The following is a 25454-nucleotide window of genomic DNA, read 5'->3' as shown; positions in this document are numbered from 1 at the left end:
CCAAAGACATTAATTAAGTAGATACTAAATAAAATATACTAAAACAATTATTTTATTTTATTTAGTTTTGAAACTATAATAAACACGAACTAACAAAAGATTGATTAATATTTCATTAAAATATATAATATTTTATATTCTGTTCATTCTAAAAGATTATCAAAGACACTTAACAAACCATATGTCTTTTAACAGTGAAGACGTTTCATTTTCCTTGGTGTTCATATTTTATTTTCAAAATATTGATTTCTGCTGGCAGTTTTATGTACACAATTACTCCTGGTTTATGGATTGTTCTTGTAAAAGTTTTTGAAAATTGTATCTCAGTTATTAAATGTTTTTCTTATTTTCAGTTTTTTAATATTTACCTGGCAGTCAGTTTCCAAATCGGCATAGTATCCAGTTGCAACGGCTTTGCAATCGAAGAAAGTCTGCGGGATAGCTGGCAACACTGGAAAATCCACCCCAGGACGACCAACAACACCTTTAAATACAAAGAAAACATTCAGCATAAATTTTTCGATTCACGAAATCTATACTTTATTATCTTTGAAACATTAAATACAGTTTAAGCACCAGTAAAAAAAAATCTAGGCTTTAGACCTGTGCCTGGGTTTTATATTCATCATCATAGTCAAATCCTTATCTGCACCTGATGGTGTATTGATACACCCAACGTTACTTTTAATTTATTTATTTTTTTTACAAGAAGGTAAAGTGATCAGTCTCATGCTTCAGGTACCAGTCCAGGGACGGTGAAACATTGCGGTGTAAGACCACCGTTTTAACATGTATTTCGTGTCGACTTTCCAGGAATAGAACCCGGGATCTCAATCACGATGGGCGAACTTGCCAACCACTCACAACTTGATCACCTTTTTCAGGATTTTCGCCTAAGAGTAACATCCAGCCAGCACTTATTTTGGTTCGATACATATCGTTTTTTTGTGTTTTTATGATTTACTCTAATATTTCGGGTGTAATTTTTAACGAGGTGTAAATATCTCACCATTTAAAATGGGAATCAAGTTGGGGTAGAGTAGGATTCAAACCTCAGACCTCTGATCCGCGAGTTCGCAATACTATGCACGGGACCACAACCCAAATCAAATTTTGACTAGCGACAATTGTTCTATCGGCTTTGTTCATACAAAAAAAACATATTTTCCAAAAATTTAATTACAATAATCAAAATTTTTAAACAACGAAAAGTCTTACAGTTTTCAGACAACCTTAATATAGAACCTTACTATTGACGATAAACCGGTGAAACAGGTCATGAGTTTTAGATATCTGGGAGTAGAAATCTCAAGTTATGGCGATGTGCACCCTGAAGTTCGAGAACAGGTCAACAAAGCATCAACTGTGTCGGCGAGTCTGAGGAATGTAATATGCAGAAGTAAGGATATGCGTACCGATAGTAAGGTCAGAATATACGAGACATGTGTGAGACCCATCACGACATGGCTACTTAGAACTGCTAACGTCTATTACTGGAAGTTTTTCCGTATGCTCCGAGACCAAATCCGTCATACTATAATTAGAGATACGTGTAAAACAGATGCTATCGTACGATGGAGCAGATCCAGACGAAAACACTGGGGGAACCATGTGGACAGAATGAGTAGCGATAGGCTTGTGTACACTGCAGTCAATGAAATCTCATCTGGACAACGTCTTCCAGGAAGACTATCCTAGAGATGGAGGAACAGTAGGACCTCATTATCTCAGTAGAACAACTACTTTTCTGTAACACAGATCTTAAGATCTTTTAAAGGATGAAGAAGAATTTTATAAGCCACAATTTAAATTTAAATTAACTCTTCTGCTTTCGTTGTCCCTTTCACTATGAGTGTGGTAAATTGTATGCAGGACTAATGTCGTATATTGCCATTCTTTTTTATTGCATCAAATCGCAGTTACAGGAAAAGCAGAAAAAACTGTTTAATCTACTTGTGCAATCTAACTACAAAGATCCATTGCCGTTATGGTATTTGACATAAATTTGATGACCATGCCAGGAACCGAACCAGGGTTTGAAGTATGGTAGACGAATGTCCCAACCACTACATAACCAGCTATTTAAGTATGTAACGTCAAAGCAAACACAATATCTTGTAGAGCAAAAAATTTTCTTTGTAATGACTTTAACCATTTGTTTTAACTCTTGTTGCTCATATTTAAATTTGGAAAAAATCATACACAATTTATGTTAACACCCAATCCGTGATAAAAAGAGGGAGAGATTTAGCAAAATGAGAACTCTCTTCTTCAACTTAGTGGTCAGGCTCTTTAAAGACCTGAGCTTGGAGGGCGAGAACTAATTTACGAGGTCCCGTCACAATAGATCTTCACATATCACGGTGACGTCAGGAACTTATACCACACTTACCCTCATTTCAAAGAATATGAATTAGAATCACAAGGGTAAAAAAGCTCATTTTATGCATATAATTGAAGCTATCGAAATACATTGGTAAATTTCAAATTGTTGGTTAAGAAATTTTTGCTGATATCCATCAAAATGATTGTTGATTTACTAGAATTGAAGAATCTATGCAGTTTAATAATACACAATAGTGTATGGATAGAATAATGTATGATAGTTAGATGGGTTTGGTATTACCTTGATAAGTTTGGTACTCCACGTCCGCAGATGTCCCCGTGACAATTTCTCCTGGCTTGGGTCGGTTCAGATTCTTTGCATCATCGCTGAGCTCCTCGAATGTGGCTGCTCCCATAGCATCAGCTATTTCCCTCAAAGCCTCGGCAGTTGGTGCAACAGGCAGAGGAAGTTCCTGAAATGTTTAAAAATCCGTAATTTTTTAATTTAAGACAAAATGTAATTTGTTAATTTCCTTGGTTGCCAAACGGGATTAAATAAAACATACAATCTGCGTACAAAACATTTGAATAAATTCATTTTAGCTTAGCAATAATGTTGGGAAATCGGATACAAAAATGTTTTTTTACACGTGGTAAAAAATGGGACATTTAGTAGTACGTAAAAATATTAATAAAAACGAACTAATTTGCAACGTCACTGGTTGTTTATCTAACCACATTTTTATACATATAGAGAGAGGTAATTATTCTTATGCTGATATAGAGTCAATGTTAAATATTTCTAGTCTACAAAAACGTTGAACTAATATTGATTCCATATGTATGTTCGGCATACTTAATGGTATAATCTATGTTCCATTATTACTGGAACAAGTAAAATTCAATATTACGACTCGTAGGTTGTGAAAAATGAAGTACTGTTCATCTATCAGAACAAACTATGGCCTTAATTTTCCAATGACCAGTCTTTGTCGCATTGTTAACTCAAGACAAGATCTAGACTTTTTTGGTTTAAGTTTACAAAAATTCAAACGAGCACTAAATAAATAGTCCAGATCTTGTCTCGATGTCCCTTATGTTTGTCAATGCTTTTTTTTTCTTTTTTGAATGTTTTAAACTATTATTTTATTGTAATATTGAAACCCTATAAATTGTTTACGTGGGCAATGTCCGTTAATAAATAAATAAATAAATATACCAATAAAGTAAAGCGTTGTTATCTTGTAGCAAACGGCATAACATTTTTGGTTTTCGGGGATTTTCGATGTTTCGCGTATATCGCTGTTCAGCGGATACCAATAATTTATTTTTTATAATAGTACGAGTTTCAAATTTAAAATATCTGAAACACTCACCGACCTGAACTCGTGACGTCACGGGCGGTGTAGTTTCAAAGATTCGGTGACGATTTTCAAAATCACAAAATTTTAAGATATCATAGTGATTATACTTTGATACATCAAAATATTTTTTGGCTAAATTTCATAGTATTTTAACAAATTAAAAAAACACAGAACTTCCTCATTCTCAGACAAACACATAATTAACAAATACAACTTTATGAATGTTACACAGTGTGTAAAGTGGCCACTTAAACCAGCCAATGACAGGTCATAAGCCTAGACTTCCATATTCCCTTATTTAAGGTGTTCTCCATCCCTGTTGTAATTTGTTAAATACAATTTGATTTCACTCTTGTATTCGTCGTTCATTTGGATGTTTTTATAAGTATATTTATAAGTAAAAAAATTGTAATTGATAATCTTATTTTATTTCAAAGTATTTTTTTTTATTTTTTTTATTTTTCAAAAATATTTACAAAATAGTCTTAAATTAAAGTCCTGCTGGTTTTTATAAATTACATCGATTATTTACACTAAACCTACATTAACAATAATTTTACTTGAAAAACAATTATTTATTACATTATAAAAAATTAAAAACTATTGCCAATATAAAAAACTTTTTTCTAATAACCATAATTTGAGCAAACGTCTCACTCCTGTATTTAACTCAGTATTTTTAATATTGTTTGGTAACGTGTTAAATATTTTAGGTATACTGTATTGCAGTGTCCTTTTGCCATATTTATTGCAATATCTAGGAACAGCTAGCCATTCCACACTAGTAAACATAGTGTTGTAATCATGTACCAACTGTATGTAAATACAACTGATTTATTTTACCCACTTTTTTAAATAGTAATTTACTCCTAGGTGTTATTTGACCCCAGGAGCATGAAGCTGTTCAAAAAGCCGTCAAAAATGGCGTGAGCAATTAAAGTAGTCATATAGGGTATGAATTATCCGAGTGTCGTATTACGAACTATTTTACGTCACAATAGGCAAGCTAAGAAAAGCAGAACACTTTTTCTTTGTAACAATTTAGCGACTGGCGTGAGAATATCCCATGTACCCAAGTCGAGACGGATTGTTATAATTCCGAGATTATCACACGAAAAAATTACAAGTGTGTGAAGGCGAGAACCATTGGAAAAAGAAACATTAATATACATTACAAGTTGCCCTTTTGAATTCTGAATTGAGTGAAGTCTTCATTGGGCAGCCTCCGTGGTGTAGGCAAAGACACTTGACTCACGCACGGAAGACTCCGAGTTCGATTCCCGATGAGAACACAAAAATTTAAATATGTTATTTCTCCAGGCCTGTTGTAGTGCAAAGAAATGGGATTTATTCATTTGTCTTTGGAACACCAACCGCGGCGTAATAGCTAAAACGCTTGTTGTACACACGAAGGGGAACGGGGTTCGATTCCCAATGCGATCGGAAAAAAATAAGTGTTTTTTTTCAAAACCAGTCTGTTTTTTTTTTCTTTTTCTTTTTCATTTATTCAGGAAATGTACAGTGCAATTACATAGTTTTTTAGCTTACACAGTTAGATTGAAGTGAAGTTTCCATATTTAAATATAATTATATATAATGTTACCTTAACTTTTTTTTAAGTACAAAAAAGAGAAGGAAGAAAATACATAAATGGAAGTAGTTTAAAAAATAAAATCAATCTAAAAGTAATTAAAAGTTTAAAATTAAAACAAATAGTGAAAAACATTTTCAAAATGGAAAAACATACATGTTGTGGTGCACAAAAAATATAAAACAATTAGCTGAACCTATCAAACATGCTAAACATGCCAACAATAACAAAATATGGTGAGTCAATGATGTATGGAACCAAAAAACTGCTGACTAAATGAGTCACAATTATGACCGGATTTTTCAAGATTTTGGTAAATACGCTACGGAGAAAAAAAGTTTTCATAAACAAACGCTCAATGCATCTACTGACACTAAAAATGAGAAAGTTCAGATTTACGGAAAATTGGATATAAAAATGAGTTCATACCCTCGGTTAAAATTAGGGCATTAAATTGTACGGCAAAGTTCCTTGACAAGAAATAAAAATAAAAAAATGATTTCAATAAAAAATAACTATTTTGAATGACCTCACTAGTTCTTCCAAATCAATCATTGAGAAGAGAGTTGTGATAGATTTTCAGTTTGCGATAAGTCAACTGATCAATCAGCAGAACACACCGAAATGATGAAGAGAACTTGATACGTCACAGGCGGAGTAAATTCAATATTTCAAAACTTAGATATGATAATACGATACTAAGCTAAAAGCTTAATCCCAATTTCGGTCCAAAAACTCCCAAAAATGAACTGTTCAGCAAACTAGTTGTAAATTTTTATGTTTTCTATACCCTGTTTGATCTTAATTCCAAAACATGTTAAGAAAAGTATAAAAACTGTAAACGTTGTAAACAATTCACCAGTCTTTAAGATGCCTACTTAGGCGAAAGAGCCCCTTGGTCAAAATAATAAAAAGTAAAACTAAACTAAGAAGTTTCATTCATAAGTTTATTTATAATTTTATCATAATCATTAACTATGGAGTTTTATCAATAAATATCAATAAAAAATACCAGTATTTGTTCAATAGTCTATTAAACGAAGAATTGAAGAAATATAGATGTTTAAATGTATACATGTGTGTAAAGTATCCACTTAAACCAGCCAATGACAGGTCATAAGCCCTGCATGACCTGATGCCTAGACTTCTATATTCCCTTCTATGAAATGTTCTACAGTTGTAATACGTTAATAATTATAAAAATTACATTTCGTGTTCTGCCATATTTCAACAGAAAATATATGCGAGTACATACGACTGTCTTTATTAAAATGGTTGCGTACCTCTGCAAATAAGTGGCTAATGATTAAAAAGAGTAAAAGAGCTAAATAAAAATGTTTCCAGAGCCATTGTTCTAAAAAATCAACTTTGAATCTAGGTTGATTATATCACTTGCAAAAGATTACAATGTTTCCCATATTTATTATTAGATTGATATTTTTTTTGTAGCAGAGCATTAAAATAATAAGTTTTGGAAATTTCATAAGAAGAATGAAATCTCACATTGTCGTTACCAAAATTACAATTATTATGGAAAGGTATTCATGTATTTCTCGTCTGGTTGGTTCATATTAACATTTAAAATGTTGCTAAGAATTTGTTAAATGTTTACTTTTTTTTTTTTAATTTACTTTTAACCCTTTGGTATTTGTATTTAAGTTTTTAACTCCAGTATTTTTATTAAAGTCATGAATATTTTTATTTAAGTCTCGAAACCGGTAGACATAGAAAAGTCGGTATGTACAAATATTTAATAACATTTTGTAATATTTTTGACAACAAAGTTGATGGTTTAAATATTAATAAATAATTATATGTAACCACTTACTGACATTTCTATAACTATCGGTTTAGAGATGTACCCGTCGCTTAGTCATTCATATTTTTTTACGACACAATACTAAAGATGTATTGCAGAGTTTGCATTTTAGTGTTATAAGTGTCCTAATAAAGAGATAGGTACGTTTTGAAACCGGTAGACATAGAGATGTCGATATTAATGGTTGTATTTATTTGATTTAGGGCCAGTTGCACTAAATAAAAAAGTTTCAGTTAATTTTTGTTACATATTATGAAAACACAAATCGCGCGTCCGTTAAGATAGAGTCATAAATAAAATAGATAATGACAGAGTTTTGTGTTTTTTATTATTTATTTGTTAACAGATTATTCAGCTAAGCCAAAAATACATTTTCAAAATCTTTCTGTATCTTTTTAGCAGGGCTATGATTTTGTAAAGTTTTATATTTCTGAAATTACTCCGCTTACGTCTTAAGTTCTCTTCCGCTTCTTCTCGGTCAGTTCTGCCGATTAGTCTATTGACGGTTAGTAAATCGGAAATCTTTCACAAATCTCATTTCATTGGTTGATTCATATCAACTAGTGACGTCGCTCAAAGTAATTCGATTTTCAACAATATTTTGAGTTTGTCCAAATTTTTGTAGACAAGGACTGGATTGAACTCCCTGGGGAGCTGTTAACATCAACATATTACAACAGAGATGAAGAAAATTTAAGAGAAGGTAATATAGAAGTCTAGGCATCTACAGGGCTTATGACCTGTCATTGGCTGGTTTAAGTGGCCACTTTACACGCTGTGTAACATTCACCATTCTGCCCATATTTGAACATCTGTATTACTTCAATTCTTTCATTTGTTGATATTTGTGAAGTTAAAGAGCTGAAACCTTTATTTATGCGGGGGAGATTCATCTAATTGAATTATTTCACCTACATACTAGGCCCCACAAAATAAAGGTTTCAGCTCTTTAACTTCACAAATATCAACAGATGAAAGAATTGAAGTAATACAGATGTTAAAATATGGGCAGAATGGTGAATGTTACACAGTGTGTAAAGTGGCCACTTAAACCAGCCAATGACAGGTCATAAGCCCTGTAGATGCCTAGACTTCTATATTACCTTTTCTTTAATGTTCATCTCTGTTGTAATATGTTAATTCGTTTATATTAACATTTATATTTTTTTTTTGTACATTTTCAAGAAACTTTGCGGTATAATCAAATGCCCTAATTTTTACCACGATTAAGAAAATATTTTTTGTATCCTATTTTCCACAGGGCTGAAGTTAATCGCTATCCAGAATAAGTTATTTTAAAGAACTCTCATGTTTTAAGCAAAAAAAATTACATAATTTTAGCTTTACGATTTGATCACTTATCGGGTTTAAATAAACTTACTTTAACACTTATTTATTTGGACAGTGTCATATTCATATTCATATGTGTCATATTTAAACTATTTTCTTTGTGACCGCCAATATTTTCTTTGAAAAATAGAATGTCGTTTTAAAAGACAAAATCAAATAGTTTTAAGACATGTTATTTTAGTTTTAAGGCTCTCCAGGATTTTGCCTTTTGAGTTATAAGTCATAACTCAAAAAAGTTTTACTTATGACTCTATTTTATTGGATGTGCGATATCTATATACAACTCGAAACATATCTATTTAGTACAAATTGTTATTATCTCTAACAGTTTTCATAACATGTAGATCAGATTCAGTCTGGCGTCAAATATTTAAATTCAAAATTAAATTCAGATCAGATTTAAGAGCAGAAAAAATGAAAGCCGGCTGGTTCCGTACTGATGAGACCGATTATTTCGTAAATCGAATACAAAACATCGCATTGGGTAGAAACAGTAACTGGAAAATAGTAGATGTTCAGCTCGCATCCGGCGTTTGTTTGTACTTCATGATATGTGACGAGATCTTCCTTAGATCGGCTGTCAGGGCTAATTAGATGCCGTGATCATGTATTGTGGAGTTATCGGGAAACTAGCTCTTGGAACTGGAGAAGAATGCGGCCCGAGAAAGGAACGCCCCACCGAACAAACAAACAAACACTAGACATTGCTTGTTCTAGAAACAAACAAACACACTTTTACTTGGTACTGTTCGCTTTTCAGATGCCCTTGATATTCAAATCACGTGTTAAGCAATCAGGAACTGGATAATAAGACGGTAATGGACCTTCTTAAGAAGGAAATATTAATCTGTAGACATTTACAACCTGTTTATCCGAAAGAGCTCTTCCGACCTTTGTCAGAACCCTTTTAATACCCATTCACCACTTTATTGTTTTTGCCTTCTCTTTCATAGCAGTAGTTATGGCTTATTGTTGAATTATCTTCCTGCTAATGTCAGAGACTTCTTAATTTACGTCAAAATCAAGATTTAATAGTCACTACCTGAATATTTTAGATTTTCTCTTTGTAGCATACTGTAGATTTTAATTTAATTTTTTATGAATTTTTAAGTGTATATGTACATATTTGTTTGATTTCATAATAAAATTATATGATTCCATATTAATATACCTAAAATATATACATATATATATACCTACTACTTATTTTCTCAAACTAAATGGTTTGGGTAGCAAGGAAGAAATTGCCCATTGCCCAGGCAATATGCCCATCTTGTATATACAGAGCTTCGTCATTGGCTGGTTTATGTCATCTCATTACATTTGCTAGCCGTCACAGGTAATATTAATATTAATAATCTTTTGATTTTTTCTATGCCGAATACGCATCTCCAAATGCGGCTTATCTATGCTTTCTTTTCGTGTTAACATGAAAACGGATCGACAGCACTCTCGTAGAACAGAGGCTGCCTTTAGTGTAAGTAATTTTAATTACTTTTATTTATGCAGATCCAGTGTCTCAAGACATTGCATTTTTTTGGTTGAAATTTCTGTAAGTTAAGGCAGTGTAGACCTTTTTGTTTCTTTATTTATACTCGTATATTTTTAACTTATATTCTTATATACAAATTTAACATTAAGTATTTTGCCATTTTTCGTCAGTATTTTTAATTTTGTGAAATTATAAAATTGGAATAACTAATGGTGCAGGTGACATTCCATGGAAATATTTTGTGTACTTTAAAATACTTCTTCTAAGACGTATTGGTTTAATCAGCAATGCATCCAATATATCCATCGGGCCAATTGTTCCAGTGGATAAAGGCACTGGATATTAGATAATTTTACCTAAAAGAACAATTGACATATTTCTGGTCGAACAAAGAGGAGAGGAGAAAAGTTTTCTTACTTGGTTTTCCCAGAACATGAATTATGCTATACCCAAAACCAGCACGACTTTGCTTTTAAGGACCTCTCCTTTGTCGCACTTTGAGGTTGTTGTAAAAGCGTACTAAGCTATCGAGATAAATTAAAGATGATGAGAATGAGATGTCCATGTTATATTTAATATTCTTAAAATTCATGTAACGGAAAGTACTTATCACATATATCAAATTTAGTGAAAAACGATTAGAATATGAATAATATGGCTAGCAACAGAAGCAATTGAAGAAAAAAAAACTTTTATTCATTAAAAGGCCATGAACGTATTACTATGCAATTATATCCACGTTTAAAAAAAAAATAGCTGTATTATTGTGACATCCAGCAAAACAAGTTTTAAAAACAGAACCAGCATCGTGATTCCAATTTAATTCTTAGTCTCATCAATCCATCGATAATTTCATAGATCTGCAGAGTTATTTTATGCAACAACGTACCTTCTTTGCGAAATACTCAGATTAGTGAGATAAATTTAAATTGGTATGGCAAGTCCGATTTCAACCTGTTTCCAATAATAAAAGCTTATTAAAAAGTTTCCAATGATTCTGGCTTCGATTTTTCCGAGATTCCCACAGTCATCGGAACATTGGAAATGCATTAACAATGTTGATGCAATGGAGGCATGGAGCAGAATTTGTTTTTGAACCTAACCTAACCTCACTAACCTAACATAACCTCACAATCACGACCCTGGCGGTGGTTGTATTACATTTATGACACTAGTTCATATTCGCTAAAAAGGTATTTCCAATTACGGATAGTTAGGTATTACATATATGCAGGGAACTTAGACACCTATCAATATAATAACGGATTGTAATATGCCTTTATTGGATTATAATGTTGATAAAAAATGACGTAGCAAAAAGTTCCTTGTTTAATTTTTTTATTTATTTTATTTTTTCTTTGCAATTTACAAAAGGAAAACATAAGTGACAAATAAATTAAAAACTAGTATGTACTAGTATGTTGTGTGTATGTACTAGCCTGTGTGTGGGTATATATTTTATTTTAAATTGAAATAAAGGCTACTGGAAGAATACGATAGATATAAAAAAGTTAAAAAATGAGTTCTGGTAATAAAAGCTTTTCTTTTTATCCAATGTACATTTAATTATGAATGTAGTTCTAAATTATATTTTAAGTGCAGCGAAACTATAGGAAAGAGACAAAAAGCCCAAATCGAACCGTGACTTCGTGAACTGGACAACTAGGAACCATATTTAGAGGATTCGAGTCTTGATGATGAGCAGAATTTCTTCGATGAATTGGATTATAAATCCAAATAAAATTAAGAAGCTGGTGACGCAGTAAAAGTATATCTAGATAGTTCCGAATTTTTAGGGAGTAAGGTGTCGATTAAAGGGCGTTGACAGTATCTTTTGATCAAAGAAATCACCATCGAATAAAGAAAGAGGTCCCCAGCATAACATTATATGTGTACTGCCTGGGTTTAAGGGTCCGCTTGATAAAAAAACATAAATTAAAACTGTTTTTCTCTATTTTTTTGCTTGTTATCTTCAGAAACCGAATTATATGCAACATAAAAATGCTGAAACATGAATGCAAAATATGCACGAAAAATGCCTAAAATATGCAAGAAAAGAGTGAAAATATGAAAGATAAAATGGTTTTAAAATTTATTTATTTAACTTTTTGTACATAGCGTTATTTGTACATTGGCGGGCTTATTTGTCAAATGGCAATTTCTTCCAATCAACCAATAAAATAATAGTTTTATTTTTATAATTCAAGTTACAGAACATATTCAATAGAAAATAAAGATTAAAAAGCTAAAGATACATGAAAATAAAAATAAACGTATTTGTTTATAAATTACCTTAAAACAAAACTATTACCTTATAGGAAAAAATAAAAAAGAGGAAAGAAGAAAGGAGGAGAGATTAAGGAAGAGAAAGGAGATGTTTTTTCAGACGTGATTTAAACAGTAATGTAGTAACATTTTTGTAAGAGATAATGTAGTAACATTTTTGATGGTGGATGCGAGATAATTCCATAGTCGAGCCGCATGGACACTATATGAGTTAGATAAGAAAGAGGAATTGTGGATGGGTATTAAGAGAGTGCCTTGAGAGTTATAACGAAGAAGTAAACCATGAACTGATAAGCGTTTAAATTTTTCACGCTGGTATATAGAAGCGTCAGGACTATGAAGTACATTGAACAGAAGTGAGAGGGAGTGATGGTCTCTCCGCTGTCTAATGTTGAGCCATTTCAGTTGCCTGCGATAATCAGAAATGTGGTCATATTTCCTAAAACCAATAATGTACCTTACGCATGTATTTTGAAGTCGTTCAAGTTTATGCTCACAGCTTAAACCAGTCATGAAAACATCAGTGTAATCTAGAATGGGTAGTAGTAATGCTTGTACAAGAGTGCATTTAGTATTAATTGGTAAGAATTTTTACAACCTTTTAAGTGAGCGTAGACTGAAAAATATTTTGCGGCTTAATTCATTGGTATGAACTCACTAGCATAGATGTTCATTCACTAGTACTTTTAGATTTTATACGGATTTCCTGTATTGAATATTGGTACCATTGACATTTAGAGGATTAAGTGAATATACGCACAAGCAATCTTTGACTACCCGCAAATATAATTTGTGATTTAGATGAGTTTATAAGTAAACCATACTCTTTTGTCCATGTTGACACGCAATTTAGTTTATTAGACATCGATTCTATTGCTTCGCTGGTGCTTTCAGGTCTGCAATAAAGATATAGTTGTAAATTATCCGCATAGAGATGATATGATTACCAAAATAAAAATAACGGTAATTGTTTATTTATAAGGATAAACTTAAACAATCGTTGCTTGTACTAACGTCAACTTTTCTAAATTTTCCGTTGTGCTGTTGAGCCTTCTTTCAGTCAAAATATATTTATAAATTGGGAATGAACGTTACACGTCCACTGAGGTTTCTAGGTAATGCTTGAACTAAGGTGCTATACTAGCGCCTATTGTCGTGGCCAAAATTTCACTCGCGCCAAATAAAACTTTTACAATGTTTTCAAAATTTTCTCTAAGCTTATGCGGGAATATTTCTGGCAATTTGGAGTTCAGTTCAGGCTTATACGAGTGGTGCGTTTCATTGTTTAGGTCAGCTTTAACCTAAGGGTCTTAATTATAAATCGGGTATAAAGTTAAGCTTGAGAATAGCGTAGGATAATGATGGTATAACAAAAAGTATTACTTATAAACCTCGCATAGAGTTAAACTCGGTTTGAATCTGAGATAGCGATCATCGAAACTTATACCTGCACATTATACGGTATAACGCTGAAATAAGCACGCGATCTGTAAAAGCAATATTTTTCGGTATTAAAAATGGATGGTTTATCAGATTTTTTTTTAATTTTAAACAATTTCAAAGTCCTGCGACCTTCTTCAAGTGATTTTTAACAATTTGTCTTAATAAAATCTGAAATGTTATAGTTTTTTAGTTTTCCAGTAAAATATGCTGAAACTTGTAAAAAAAAAAACCAATACAATCCGTTTTCTTATTATCAAAAATAGTGGTCCAAAAAAATATTATTTGAAATGATCTTTTTTGTAATGATTATGTAAAGGACAAATATTTTTTGTAATTTAATGTATGATGGCAAAAAAAATGTTAATTGGTAATTTTAATTAAAAAAACAATAACGCACGATCGTTTTATTTTAAAATCCCGAAATCAAATTGGGTGACATATATTATCCATCCCGCGCGACCACTCGCGTCCCATATTGAAGTGTGACCTGGGTAGGGTTTAAGCTTTCCATTTCGTCCAAATGATGGGTTGGTTTTCGATATGTATGAAGATCTTATCGCAAATTATCCATTTTTATTCCAAAGTAATAGTCGTGATAGGAAACAAAAGATGTTAATCTTTGCTATCTGAACATTGTATCTCTTACAATGTTGGCTCCATCTTCGGATTATAATGGTCCATTGCTAAAAATTCGTATTGTACACAGAACAAGAGTCATCTTGCATGGGTTGCGAAATGAGAACATTTGTTTGTAATTAGGTAAAGTATCAATAGAGTAATGTTTTTGTAAATCAAGTGGAATGTTTAATGTTTAAGTCCATTCTAAGTAATAGAAATCAATGCTTTTAGTAATGAAATCGTGAGATGGTCAGCCATAAAATCATTTACTCATGCCGCAGGGGTCTCCATTTGCATAATATTTTTATTCAGTGAACCTCGAATGCAAAATGCATTATTTTTGTTGAAGGCTTAACATTTTTAATGTTATTCTGCATAAAAAACAATGACTTTGTGTGACCTTATTCTATTAACATATCATTATGCAAGCAGGTATTTTATTCTTTTTTTTTTCTTTTTTTGCATGCACGAATTCATTACATTGCTCGATCGTCCAATATATTTTCTATGGACATTATTTTCTATGGAACTGTGATGAAGCGCGAAAGTTTGTTTTTGGGTAATTTCATCTTAACAACAAACCATAACGTCGTTTCCCGGTGGGGGAATGCAGAGAGGATAGAACGTCATATCACTCTATCTTTGCATACGGACCTTACTTCCCCTACATTAATAGTCTTATGCACGCACGCTGATTATTCCTACTCTTGACATGGTCATCTTTAATAATTTGTAAGATTTGAACGAGACATGTCTTTCTCAATCTTCCTCGTTTACTAATATCATTATTTTTCACTAAGAAAACATACAGTACCTACTTGAACCAATTTGATTTGATAATGAATCTTAATTCTAATGACCATTGATATTTACGTATGTATATCTAAGTATTATAAAACATGCTTAAGTATGTTGTGATTTATTTTATATTTTAAATGAAATAATATTTTCCAAAAAACTATCCTAAAAGTTATTAAAAAAAAAACAATTAACAAGTTTGCTAATGTAAAATCATGGGCAACAATATCTTGAGTGTATCCAAATATTTTAGACTGGATTTCACCCCCCTGAGGAGTAACTTTTTTTTTTTTTTTTTTTATTTATTCGATAATTGTAGTCAGATTGAGGAGATTAACAAATTTAAAAAAGGAAGAAAATTTTGTGGTGCAAAAATAAAATAAAATAAAATAAATAAAATAAATAAAATAAATAAAATAAATAAAATAAATAAAATAAATAAAATAAATAAAATAAATAAAATAAATAAAATAAATAAAATAAATAAAACAAATAAAATAAATAAAATAAACAAAATAAATAAAATAAATAAAATAAATAAAATAAATAAAATGAATAAAATGAATAAAATGAATAAAATGAATAAAATGAATAAAATGAGTAAAATGAATAAAATGAAGAAAATTAAATAAATAAATAAAATACTGAAATAAAAAAAAAAATAAAAAAAATCATTTGTGTAAAGCTAAGGTTTCCTAGGACAGCGGTGCCCGTATCTTTGCGGCCGTAGTGAACGGTGATGCGGTGGACAGCTGTCGTAGAGAGTGGTTTAATTTTTTAACGGTGTTATCAACACCGTTTTCCTAGGAAACAACTCTCTAGTCACCGTTACGACGGCTGCCCACCGCGTCACCGTTCACTACGGTCGTTAAGATACGGGCATCGCTGTCCTAGGAAACCCTAGCTTAAGACTTCTGTTGCAACCAATTAAGATCTAAATAACTCTTTAGGAAGGAAATCCAGCATGTCTGCAAATATTTTGACATCCTCAAAACATTTTTTAAATTTAATATGTTCAAGTACCAAATAAACGCTGTTCTGCTGCACTGAAACTAAAGGTTCTGGTTTTATTTTACACGCCAAACTGTATTATTCATCCGCCTGGACACAGACATAATATTATATGGTGTGTTAAGGTGATTTTAAATGAAAATATGAAACTAGTTATTCATAGATGGCGCTTTTATAATTTTTATTGAAAAATTGCATTTTTACGTTAATTTTTAATGGAAATTTTACGAAACTTGGTTTGCATAAATTTTACACCATATGATTGTAACAATAACCATAACTTTATTATTTTGGTCCTTTTCACGAAATAACTTATCTAATTTTTTGTTTTATACACCATTTTGCGAAAAGGACCTTAATTATATTGTTACGGTATTTGTTACAATCAATACAGGGTAAAGTTTCCGCAAACCAAGTTTTGTAAAATTTCCATTGAAAATAAATGTAAAAATGACATTTTTAAATAAAAAATGATAAAAATGCCATTTATGAATATTCAGTTTTATATTTTCGTTTGAAATTATCTTAAATACCCACTAACTGAACTGAAAATAATGCAATTCTTGCCTAGATCCATACAATATTTATCGTGACTATGAAAAAGATGAGTAGGAAATCATGTATCCATTTGCCGATTATTAACGACCCTTAGGGCTAATTTCTCGCGTAATAATAAGTCATTACTGGCTTCGGATCATATTAGGATTAAATTCACAAATGAGTTGTGTTGGAGAAAGTTTATTAAATATAAAAACGAAATGTGTTGAAATAAGTAGAAATGTTATTGTCTTTCATATGTATATTGGGTATTTACATGTCCGTTTTTTTGCAAATTAAGAGATCAAGAGGACACAAAAAAAAATTACAACAAATGAGTAAATAATGTATTGTTTTCTTTATTTTATAACAAATTAGCCAATAATTTATAGCACCTTCACCGTACACTACATTGCTACATTCCCTATATTGTAAGCGATCAGAAGGTATCAAAAATGCGAAATGTCTAAATGACATTCGATTTTGAAGGTTTTTAATAAAATAAAATAATATATGTAACGCAAAAGCAAATATAATGTCTTGGAAAACAGAAAAATATGTTTTAAATGAAGTATAACATTTAGCAGTTTATTTTTTTTCTTAAGCTCATTTTTTAATTTGCAGAAAAGCGAACGCAACTTAAATTATCACCTCATATAAGGAAATTACTAAATCTTTCATGGTAGTTTTGTCCGAGCGGGTAAATTAAAAAAATAATTTTTTTTATGGTTTTTACCATTCTTGGTAATACTAGCCAGAACAAACAGTGTTTTCAAATGTTGAATGGGAGCAAAACAATATTACAGACAAGACAGAAAAAACAGATAAACCCTAAACTTTAATTGAACAAAAAAAAATTAAAGTACCAAGAATATGTAACTTTTCCAATTTTAGAATTTAATTTTTGGTTTTTTGACTACAGTGTTGAGCAATAAATTAATATTTTTGCCTATTTAATCTTATGGATATCAACTTTTAATAGTCAGAAAGATGAATTGAACTGTGCGTAAAATGGCCACATAATCCAGCCAACAACAGGGATTAATGTTTATGATTAATTATACTTTTATATTTTAAAGAAAGGCAAAAAAAATATGAGACGTATTCTTTGGCAAGTTTTTTCTTTCGATAAATTTTAAAAAAAGCCTTTTTTTAAATATTTTATTTTAAAATCATAATATGTTAAATTAAAATTCAAATTGATCTGAAAATACACATACACTGAACTTTTATATTTATTATTATATGAGATGTTTAAACATAAATATATATGTACATATATTATTTTGTACATTGTATGTACAATGTACATTGTTCAAACTAACAAAAAAATGATTTAAAAAATTAAAAATTTGTATTTTATTATCTTAATTTATAATTGAAATTGATAAATAAATAAAATAATATTTTAAAAACGTATTAATATTTTGTTTTATTCCAAACTTCATGCTTTCATAACCAAGCCAAGCATCATCATTCTTTTTTTGTACCCAATGGTCAATAGAGCATTGTATCGGTACACTAACCGCATAATAAATTAATATTTTTTTGTTACATGAAGGTACGATGATCAGTTTTACGATTCAGGTGCCAGTTCAGGGACTATGAATTATTCTAGTGGAAAAACATATTTCTAAATAAATATTTTAGGTCAACCACGTCAGGAATCAAACCCGAGGCCTTAGGCAAGGTAAAAAAATGCGCAGACCGTTTGACTACGAGACGAAGCATCTATCAAATTGATGAAAATGCTCCAAATATAATTTACAATTAAAATAATAATTTATTGTTCGCGTACTATTTTTTACACCTTTATTTTTACTGGTTTGTTTCTGACATGTAGATTTGTTATTGGGCAGATGTGTAATAGTATCATTAATAATATTAAGTGTTTGTTTTGTGCAGACATGAAATTAGCATATTTAATAAGCTCACAGGTTAACAAGTCGTAAAAATAATATTTTGTGATTACGTCCGTTAGTCATTGTCAAGACAAAAGAAATGTAACAAATGATTTTAAAAGTTCAAATAGCTCAGTTGAAAGATGGATATTTTGACATATCTAAATATACATTTTTTTCACTAACATTGTTAATTTTGTTAGTGATACTATACAGAAAGAAAAATGAACCCTATTGACACAATTATATATAGCGTAAATTTCGCTACAATTCGATTTAACAAACGTAAAGAACGAAACTTTTTTTGCAATACAAAAATGTTTTTATTTTAAATACGTGATGTGTTGGATTTGCCATCACATAGTTATATGTAGGAAATATAATTAAAGACCCTGTTCTAGAAACATATAACAGTCTTCAGACTGTAATGTTACAGTATAAAAACACTTTTTTTCAATTTTTATTTTTTATTAATAAATTTCATAAAAGTTACATGTTTTTTTTTAAATTCCATACAGATCTACTTTTATACATCTAGTAAATGCCGTCACTGTAACTCTCCAAAAAAAGAGTCTAACTATTGTGCTTGGAGAGTAACTTACACTGTTGTAGTTGTTTATTTATAAGAGTTTATATAATTTTAAATATACGAGTATATGAGAAAAAAAAGAAAACATAATATAATAAAACATTCATACTAATTAACATTTAATGCCGTTTTTACACGTGTTTAAACAATTTCTTTAGATTTACTTTAAATTTATTAATTGATATATTATTTTTAATTGTTTTTAGTTTATTCGGGAGATTATTTTTTTTTTTTACACCTTTGAAGACAAATCATTTTTGACCACGACTTGTGTAGGATCGAGTAATTTTAAGTTTATTTTGGTATCTGAGTGACTTATTTATCTCAAATTCTTTAATTATTTCTTCTTTATAAATTTGTATTATGGAATTTCTTTTACAAAGAGTGTCTACTGTATAAACCTTAAGTACAATAGATAATATAGACTTTCCGTATTGAATGTTGAGGGTTTCTTTAAAATTACTATTTTTAGTTTTATATTTCATTTCAACTACATCGGGTATCGAACCAGACACCTCTTGCATGGTGGGCATCAGCGCTGAACACAAGGCCACGAGGTGGAAAAATAATTGTCGCAAGTAGTATCTATGTGTAAAATTTACTGTGGTCACCAAGAATGATTTCAAAGAAACTACAATTAGTCTCTCAGAGGCCTCAGGTGAGGCCTATTAAGCCATGTGAGGCCAGAAGTGCCGATTTGCCGACTCCAAAGGGTGGTTTTCTGAGACCCGAAAGGTCGAACTTTTTAACATGTTAGAGAAGTATAATTATTTATTTGTAATTTAAAAAGTTTAGTCCTTCTCGAAATTTATACAATACATATTATATGCATATTTGTTACCATAAAATAGTTTTCTTTGGGCATTGGTGTTTTATTTATATTTATTAAAAAATAATTAAAGTTTTTTCGTTTTTTTTTAAATGAATACACATATTTCATATTTTCCTGTTATATTGACAAGATTCGGACATCATTTATATATAGAAAAAAAAAAAAAAAATTTAATTATAAAAAAAAACTTCAATTAGCTCTTTCGTAAAGTTGGCTACATGTAGCTTAGTAAATTTTGCCTTTTCAAAGTCGATATATGTAAAAAGACAAAAAATAAGACATTACGAAATATTTACGCTCTTATTGACAATCGGCAACAATACGTTAAATCTACAATGCAAAATAATTTGATTGTTCCTGCTACCTACTTACCATTACGATTTTTTTAAAGAAATGTACGTGTTGCAACCTTGTTAAAGCTGATTGTATTTCGCGTGTTGGGATCTTTAAAAGTGCTACAAAAATATCATACGTTTTTTGTGAGCCGCTAAATTGACTTGACATTTTAACTGATTTGGTATTATCATTAAGCATGGTAATCTGATAAAAATGTCACTCCTACGTCATGTATATATTATTGTATATTTGAGTGTTAAGTACAATAATTATTTTATTTATTTACTATCTGCTGACAAGCCTCTTAAATAGGAGATAAGCGGATTTTGGGTATGTCTAAACCTTTGTAGAAAAATATTTTGATTTTACTCTGACGGGATACCAATATTTTTTTATTTCAACAGAGATGAAGCTGTTGCATATGTTATCACAAGTCTAGGTGTCTTTAAGACTTGTAGTTATTTCTTTTAGGTCGGCAGTACGAGAATTGAAGACTTCAATTATTAACAAGCAGGGTCGCCGAAGTATGTATTTTTTTCTTATAAAAAGAAGTATCTGAATTTATAAAAAGGTATTTTTTAACGTGATCTCGATCTACATACTTTATACCATACACCACAATAAATATTAGGTGTAAAAAAAGTAATAAAATTAAATTTAAAAATAAGAAAATACAAATACAGATAAATTTTACTCACATATCGTCTGGATGCTGCTTGGATAGAGGTCGCTGAAGCAATCACTGAAAGGAACAATAATATTTTTGTTAGAATACATTTATATGAGTTGGTCAAATTATACATTACATTACATTTTTTTTTGCACCACAACAGGCCAGGAGGCCTAATTACAGTGGTGAATTACATCACAGAGCACCCAGGCTTGAGAAAAATCACATTTGATTTTTTTGTGTTCTCATCGGGAATCGAACCCGGAACCTTCCGTGCGTGAGTTAAGCGTCTTGACCACTACACCACGGAGGCCGCTGACATGAAGCTATACTATTGATGTAAATAGATACATTTAATATTTTTATGTAAGTATTTACCATAAAAGTACAAAGTAGTTTTGCGAAACGTTGAATGTTTATGATGCCGGACGGCTGCAGTCCAGCAAAATATTAAAGTTATTTTTTGAATTACATACAGTATTGAAAACGTAAGTAGATACTAATCAATAATGGAAATAAAACTGCTGTTTTTATTTTTTTAATTATTTTTTTATAAACATCGTGTTTTGTTAGATTATATATATTATTATAAAATAGAAAGTCGGGTTCATTGGTTTGAGTCTATTCCTTACTAACTACCTTGACAGTTTAAATGGGGGAAAAAAATATCGCTAACCCAGGGCAACAGAGAGATAACCCCAAAAATTCCAATTTTATACACATGTAGATATTTATTTATTTATATATAAGCCCAATGGGCATTTTAATGGACACATTTAAACATGGAAAATTATTATAAAAAAATAGAAAAACTCAATGGCTTATAGTAGACTTTGTGGGAGTGGAAGCGGGAGAGAGGTGTTTATAATTGAATTTGATTCTGTGACCGTTTGAAAAAAGACAACTTGTTATCAAAGAAATCAAGACTGGTATGTTTTTTGGCAGACATAAGAATTCTGGGCATAGGGGAATGAAAACCATAGTTAGTTCTATGGTTATCTGTATGAAAGAGTAAGTTTTGTCTGAGGTTTCTAGTTGGGATATTTAATTTTTTTGAGCTCAGTAGTTCAGGCGCATCAAAAAGTGAGTTTAGAATTTTAAATAGGACTATAAGGTCGGATTCAGATATGTTAATTAACGAAACAAATATATTTTTTCAAATAATGGAATATTGAACTGAGATTCAATCGATAAAACTTATTATTAACTAAGTTAATTCAGTCAGACCCTTCGCACACCTCAAAGTCCTATTATCTCAGAATATATTCTTCAGAGATATACCACTGTCGCTTTGGGATAGCGATATGGACATACCATGGACATATAGCATAATAGTACCAAGTATTATATCACGATAATGTTTTTTTTTAATTTCTAACGAAAATTCATTTTTAATAATTTAGGGCCGTGTTGAAAAAAATAGTACCTACTTTGTGTCATATACTGTGTAAAACAGTGAGGAATGATTATTTTCGTATAATTTTCTCATTGATATAACAAGACGTATTTTATTTGACAAAAAATAAACCTACTATTGATGTTTGATTTGCTTTTAAAATTATTACCAAAACATTTTCAACAACGATTGTATTGGTTTATGTAACACTGCGTTTTGTAAATCATATTGCAATAAACCAATGACTTGCATTCAATAAATGCATTGAGTGAATGTAGAAAGCAGATGTATTGTTACTCTACGCTTTAACATCCATATAAATGTCGAACAAGCGTATTGTTTGTCACAGTTAAGATAAAATTATGCATTCTGACTAATATGCATACTTTATTGCAACACAAATAACTTGTATAATATCACATTGTCCGTTCTTTCACCGCCTTTTTTGTTTTTATCAGACAGACTGAGAAACGAGTAAAATTTGACAGAGACGAAGCTGTATTTTACACAAAATAAAATATTAGTAGATTAATATAATAATTTCAGTTTTTTTTAATTGAATTAAAATAATATGCCCAGTCACTGGTTAAAATTGTCAATAAGAGGAAAATTAAATTGTGAACGTAATTTCATTATTATAATTTGAATGCTGTTCCACCAAGAAATGTCAGTAGAAAAACTAAATCTAATAAATTTACATTCAAATAATTACATTGTACAGTTTGTTATTAGAAATGTGTTTTCTTTTATTATTATCATTATCAATTCCCAGTAGTGCATAGAGAACTGCATTTGTATCCAAATGCAGCGTATTTTGTATACATGTTCATCCAGGACACTGAACACTTTCAAAGGAGAAATTTCTCTAAGCAAAAGTCGTACGTGTTGTATTTCACGTCCATTATATCAGAAATTGAACCCACGACCTAAGGCATGGTAGGCAAACGCGCCAACCACTATGAAACTTACTTTTTTCCCTTAGATTTCCTTATTTAGTAGTAGAGAATAGCCATTGATTCAAAAGCCTACAAATTTCCGTATTCTAACCCGGGGGGAGATACAGTGAAAAATTATTAAATGTTTTATTTACTATGTATTTTTTAAAATCCAACGGTTTGGGGAGGTAAGAAGAAATTGGCTTTAAGCAAAAGTATGTATAGCTACCTCTTAAATGTATGAAAAACCTGTATGAACTTTATACGTAATATTTAATAAATTAATTAATGTAATTTTTAATTTAACTGATGGAATTGGCATTCACTTCAATAATTATGACAAATTACTATAAAATAAAAATGTTGTTATTAGTGCTACGTTTTCAAGTTTATTATTTAAAAAATAATATAACTATAGTTTTGAGAGAGCACTCCTCTCATCAACATGGTTTTTACCGTTACCCAACAGCCCGATACTTGAAGGAAGGACCAGGGCTAATATTCTAAACGAAAGAGATTGCTTTGTTAGCGTGTATTTATTACGTAAATACGCGTTAAAAATGCGTTTTCTAAGCACGCAAAAGCATCAAAATACCTCCACTGGAGGAGGAGATTTAGCCATCGATATTAAAGCAATCGACCTTCACTCAGTAGTTCCGCTCTTTTTAGACCTAAGCTCGGAGGGCGAGAATTGACTTACAGGAACCTGTCACAATATATCGTCATTAGCTTATTTAGCACTGACCCTCTTCTACAAAAATTAGAATTTATCATAAAAACAGTAAGAATCTTATATTTGTGTATTTTTATTTATTTAATAAATTACATATAATTAAGTAACATTTATTACAGTTTTCTTACATTATATTGAATAAGTTTTGTATTTTGTTATTTTAATGCTGTTCCTCTCGAAAAAAGAGATAAGCTCATGTATTTGGAGAGGGACCAACGCTAAGTTAATAGTAAGTACAGGTATTATAAGTATTTTGCATAATCAAAATAAACTACATTTACATTTTTTATTAGTCAGTATAAATCAGCGCCCATAAGGAGGCCTTTGTCCTCAGACGCGGTGTCCGGTATGCGGCAGGCAACATTAAAAACAATATTTTTTTCTTAAATCAAAGTGTTTCTCTCTTCAGTAAAATTAGGAATATTTTTTAATATATATATATTTTTTTTTTTTCATATTTTGTCTCTTACAAACTATAATTAATAATAAAAATAATGTGACCTCACTGGGGTTACCCGTGCCAAGGACACTTAACAATACATTTAAAAAAGAATATTTTTATATTTGAGAAAAAACAAAGAAGTTTACTTAATAAACAGAGATAATTAACAAAATGCTGTATAAAAAGGCGATCTCTCGGGCGAATGTATGGTAAAACGATGTACGACTGGAGCACAAATGTCGAGATCTGTGAACTATGTAAGGCACGCATTATCGACAGAATCAAAACAGGGGTGCTGCGTTGGTTTGGACATGTAAAGCAAATGGACACTAAAAAAACGGCCAAAAGGATCTACGATGTGAATGTTGATGGATCCAGAAAACGAGGAAGACTGAGAAAGACATGACACGATCAAGTCCATCAAATACTTGAAGATGGACATGTCAAGAGTAGGAATTTTCTGCATGAGTGCATGAGAAGATGTAAGAATGTAGAGGAAGCGAGGTCTGTATGCAAGGATGGAGTGATGTGGCGTTCTATCCTCTCTGCCTACCCTCACGAAAAATGGAGCTATGGTTTGTTTCTTTGATTGTTTTGTTTTCTTTGAAAAACTGAATAATCGTTTTTTTTCTTGAAATATTGTCTACGTTAGGAACTTGGAATAATGAATTAAGTGTTTTTAATGAGAAATTAGTTTTTTTTTGTATTACTTTAAGATATGTTTTCTGTACTACTTTTAATGTATGCTCCTCCCCACGCAATACTTCCATACTGGAGTAATGACTGAAATAAGAATATTACACTTTTTTGAAATAGAAATAATAAAATGTATTCAAACAATTAGGGAAATGATGATGATGATTGCAAATCCCAATGTGAATGAAAGATCATCCAATGATATAATCATAAACACAGACTCACTGATTGGACGATCGACATGATGCTATTGTCCATCTTAGGAGTAAGGTAAAAGGTTATTCAGGTGA

General features: G+C 30.7%; 1 protein-coding gene across 1 annotated transcript in view; it reads right to left on the bottom strand.

Annotated features, from left to right (window-relative positions):
- LOC148275746 (uncharacterized) overlaps nt 1-25454 on the bottom strand; it is a 109752-nt gene that overhangs the window by 5741 nt on the left and 78557 nt on the right. Inside the window, exons 2-4 of the mRNA XM_088235254.1 lie at nt 20991-21034; nt 2627-2798; nt 369-484 (exon numbers count right to left, since the gene is read on the bottom strand). Of these exons, the coding sequence (XP_088091380.1) occupies nt 369-484; nt 2627-2798; nt 20991-21034 (332 nt within the window). The remainder of the gene's footprint in view (nt 1-368; nt 485-2626; nt 2799-20990; nt 21035-25454) is intronic.

Source organism: Micrasema longulum, unplaced genomic scaffold, assembly GCF_059751315.1.
Source record: "Micrasema longulum isolate JH-2025_06_02 unplaced genomic scaffold, ASM5975131v1 h1tg001347l, whole genome shotgun sequence".
Classification (NCBI taxonomy): domain Eukaryota; kingdom Metazoa; phylum Arthropoda; class Insecta; order Trichoptera; family Brachycentridae; genus Micrasema; species Micrasema longulum.
The sequence above is the reverse complement of the archived record's forward strand: the minus strand, read 5'-3'. Positions and strand labels throughout refer to the sequence as shown.